A 3,841-nucleotide genomic window follows, 5' to 3' on the forward strand; every position below is an offset into this window, starting at 1 on the left:
TCTATTTTGAAATGAATGGTTATTATTGTCATATAATATATATTTAATATATGTAAATATGAACAATATATTATTGTAATGTACCTTCATATTTTCTTATTATTCTTATTCATTATTAAATGTTTGAACCACAAGTTAACGTGTTAACGTGTACATACGTAGACTGTCACAATGCTGTGCATAAGCAACCAAAAAAAAGTTGTAGATACTTATATTAAAAATTATACAAAAAATAATAGGATTAAAAAAATGGAATACGATAACAGAAGTAGTAAGTTAGAAAAAAGATTTACCGGATATGTGTTTATTTCTATAGAATTCGATAAGGAGACTTGATATGCAAGAAAAAGCCATACAGTGTCGGCCGTCCGGAAATAATTGTTGATATAAAAGTGATAGTATACCTAAATAAATGTAAACTCATTATGGCGGTGATGTTTAAAGAAAAATAACGGACTATGGAATTTGATTTAATTTATTCCAAACAGCGAGTATATTTACTATGTTTAGCCGTTTAGGTACTCGTTTTAATATTGAACTCACCGCACTTAGGAATGCTTAAATGCAAATATACTATGTAAACATGCAACTGTCAGAAATTAGCCGTTCGGGAGAGATGACGAACTTAACTCTCACTAATGTGCAACTTGATAGTCTGTTTCCTGAATATTTTTTTGGTATCTCCAAATATATTAGACAATAACTCATAAATAGTGTTTTCTTCAACGAGGCGAAAAATTAGCTATAAACGAGTACTTACTTATATATCATCAACTATCCTACAAGGCTCAATTTATTAAAAAATGATAATAAGTTGGAAATACATAATTTAAAATACTAAAAATAATTTGTATTAAAATAAAATTCAAATTTGTTAATTCAATATAAACATTTATTTTTTGGAGAAAAAATAAAACACTCACATGCAGTAACATGTGTCACATGTGTGTTTATACACACACTTTAACCGTATAGATACATTTTACATTTTTACATAAAATATAATTATCGAATCGTTCATATTGCATATTATATACAGCGCGACGGTAGCTAAGTAGCTAAGTAAAAAAAATAGCGTAATAGCTACTAACAGTATAGTAACAGCTGGAAACCAAGTTATACCATTGAAAACCCGTACTATTGTGTTACTCCATCGGTCAGCTCTACAGGGCAAACGGGCTAAACATATAAAGTCGTATAAGATATCAATGGATCAGAAATATTGTGCAGATGGAAACGGAGGAACTCGCAAATAGATTGGTTAGATAGCTTAAACGTAATAAGTTTAGAACTGAAAATGTTTAATACTTTTAAGAATGATTTTTTGTACACGACGAAAATATCAAAAATATAATATGTCCCATTGTCCCCCGATCCGCCGTCTTTCCATCCCACTACTATCATTGCTGCAGCTCAATAGTATTCTACTAAGTTTCCATATTATTATCACGTCTTTTAAAGTTTTAATTATAACCTACTAAATGTAATGTCACTACACTCTACAGACATTTTTTTACTTAGCTTATTTTTTTACACGGAATTATAACGAAGTTGTTTTTGATGTGATTAATCAACAAGTGTGATATTAATGATGTGATTGCCTGGGTACCACAACTCTTAACAATGACATTATACCGCCATCAAATTTCATAAAAATAATCATCTCTTTAAAAATACTTACAAAACATCACAATTCTTTCACAAATAAAGGTTTGGAAAAGTGGTTTTTGACTCATACAATGACCTTTATGCGCGCTTATAGACACTCCCGATTGCCTTGTGCACAGTAAATTACAACACAACACATGTATAGATATAATATGTTATTTATGCGTGGGTCAAAGATATTATACTCTGATTGTTATAATGGTCTTCAGCAACCATAACGCACGAGTCAAGTAGATAATAAATAAAGAAGCAGGTAGCCAAATATTCGATGGGACGATTTACGCAGCTATAGCAAAGTGGGGTGGTGTTAGTGGTGGTGGCGATGGTGGTGGTGGTGGTGGTGGTGATGGTGGTGGTCGAACAGGTCCTTGAGGTAATAATGGTCAGTTCATTTAATTTTCAGTTTGACACCGTACGCGGCACACGAAATTGCCAATTATTTGCCCACACACAACACCAGTGATAGACTTAATTTGTTTGTTTTTTTCCTCGTTATATTTTTTAAGCCCTACAGAACAATATGTCGCGGCGTTCTCAAAGTGATGATGACGAAAACAATGTAGAGGTATAATCAAATAATATTAAGTTATATTGTTAGAGGAGCGAATTTCCAAAGCAGATTAGGCAATGTAGCAAATAATTATTTGTTTATAAGATTAAGATTTTTATTTTAACGATTATTGAGTTAAGAGAAATGGAAATATAAAAACATTAAATAATTCATAAAATAAGAATATACATTTTTTTAATTTTAAAAATAATAAATTTTTTTTTAATTTTAGAAAACGCATGAAGAATATGTGTTAGAGATGTTGCAGTATTTTCATACTTACCACTCTGCTATAAATGATACCAGGGCGAGAATCGATGGCAATGGAAATTCAGCTGAAAATAGAGGTAAGCGAGTATGATTGTTTTACATATAAAATATTTGGCAATTTTAAAATTTTCCAAGATATGAATAAAATTATTTTTAATTTAAATGGTTAGATGGTTATAGTACATTTTTTATTTTCATTTTTGTGTATAGATACTGTATATCTATTTTGAAATTGTATCATTTTCATTTATGTGAAGTTGTGGGTTTTTATTTTCGAATATACTTATGTCTATTATTTTATTATTATTGTTTTTACTGTATGTTGTTTTACGCATTGTGAATAATATAATTTATTTATTTCATATAATACTGTATAGTATTATGTATATAAATATAATATTATACTATAATATTGTATTCGTATAATCTTGGTATCATTCTGTGCGTTTTTAAGAGAACGCCATACCTTCATGTGTTTCTGTTATCTCTGTCTTATTAACGTACGTCGTACATGATAGCAAATTTGCGTTCAACAGAACACATTTTGTAATGTTAGCTTTAATATTAGAGTGAAATTACCTATTATAAAATTTAAAGGTAAGAATATTATCTAAAAAATGACTTATGCTTTTATTGACATTATCATTTAAAATTTTAAAGTGAGTTATAGCTATGTAAAATTAATATTACAACTTTATAATATTTATAACTCACTTTAAAATGATAATATCAATAAAAACATATATCATTTCCTAGATAATATTCTTACCTTTAAATTTGGTAATGAGTAAATTTACTCTAATATTAAAACTAACATCACAAAATGTGTTCTGCTGAACGCAAATTTGCTGTGATGTACGTTAGTAAAACAGTGACAACACATGCATGGCGTCGTCTTAATTGAAATTGAGTACAGCTAAATGACAATATAAGTAGATTCTTCTGCGAAAAATTAAGCATTACAGAAATTTTGAACTAAAAATGAGTTGGTATTTATTGAAATAATTTTTATATTTGATCAACAGTTCCTAGATTGGAATTTTTATATTTATAAATATTTGACTTATTATGAATTAATGAATTCCTCCAATACATTCAACGACAACCGTTTTTAAATATTGAATACTGTGTTTTTTTAATCGTGTTTATTAATTATTATTCTCGTTTTTAGTGAACGGACAAAGGCGTTCCAATTCGGATGTTTATAGGCTCCTCTACGCGCCTATCGGTGAAGTAGGGCCGGAAATCGTCATCGATGCTTCATCTGAAGAAGACGAGAATGATCCGTCCGAGAAGAACTCCAATAAAAATAATAAATAAAAATAATACTGATGAAATCTTCGTATTTTATTT

General features: G+C 29.1%; 1 protein-coding gene across 2 annotated transcripts; it reads left to right on the forward strand.

Annotated features, from left to right (window-relative positions):
- Nucleotides 1–1,123: 1,123 nt before the first annotated feature.
- LOC113549938 lies at nt 1,124–3,841 on the forward strand. Of its 2 annotated transcripts, none has more exons than XM_026951471.1 (3): nt 1,124–1,260; nt 2,451–2,565; nt 3,660–3,841. In XM_026951471.1, the coding sequence occupies exons 1-3, from the start codon at nt 1,231–1,233 to the stop codon at nt 3,806–3,808; spliced, it is 294 nt and encodes a 97-aa protein (XP_026807272.1). In that variant the 5' UTR covers nt 1,124–1,230; the 3' UTR covers nt 3,809–3,841. The 2 variants fall into 2 exon arrangements, with proteins under 2 accessions (XP_026807272.1, XP_026807271.1); XM_026951470.1 differs by lacking the exon at nt 1,124–1,260 and adding an exon at nt 2,086–2,233.

The sequence above is a fragment of the Rhopalosiphum maidis genome, chromosome 4 (assembly GCF_003676215.2).
Source record: "Rhopalosiphum maidis isolate BTI-1 chromosome 4, ASM367621v3, whole genome shotgun sequence".
In the NCBI taxonomy this organism is placed as follows: domain Eukaryota; kingdom Metazoa; phylum Arthropoda; class Insecta; order Hemiptera; family Aphididae; genus Rhopalosiphum; species Rhopalosiphum maidis.

Excerpts from the sequence above, each read along its gene's own strand:
- LOC113549938 (XM_026951470.1), top strand. The coding sequence starts at position 2,189 with ATGTCGCGGCGTTCTCAAAGTGATGATGACGAAAACAATGTAGAG. Across the intron at positions 2,234-2,450 it reads ATGACGAAAACAATGTAGAG|AAAACGCATGAAGAATATGT; the intron begins GTATAATCAAAT and ends TTTTAATTTTAG. Across the intron at positions 2,566-3,659 it reads AAATTCAGCTGAAAATAGAG|TGAACGGACAAAGGCGTTCC; the intron begins GTAAGCGAGTAT and ends TCTCGTTTTTAG.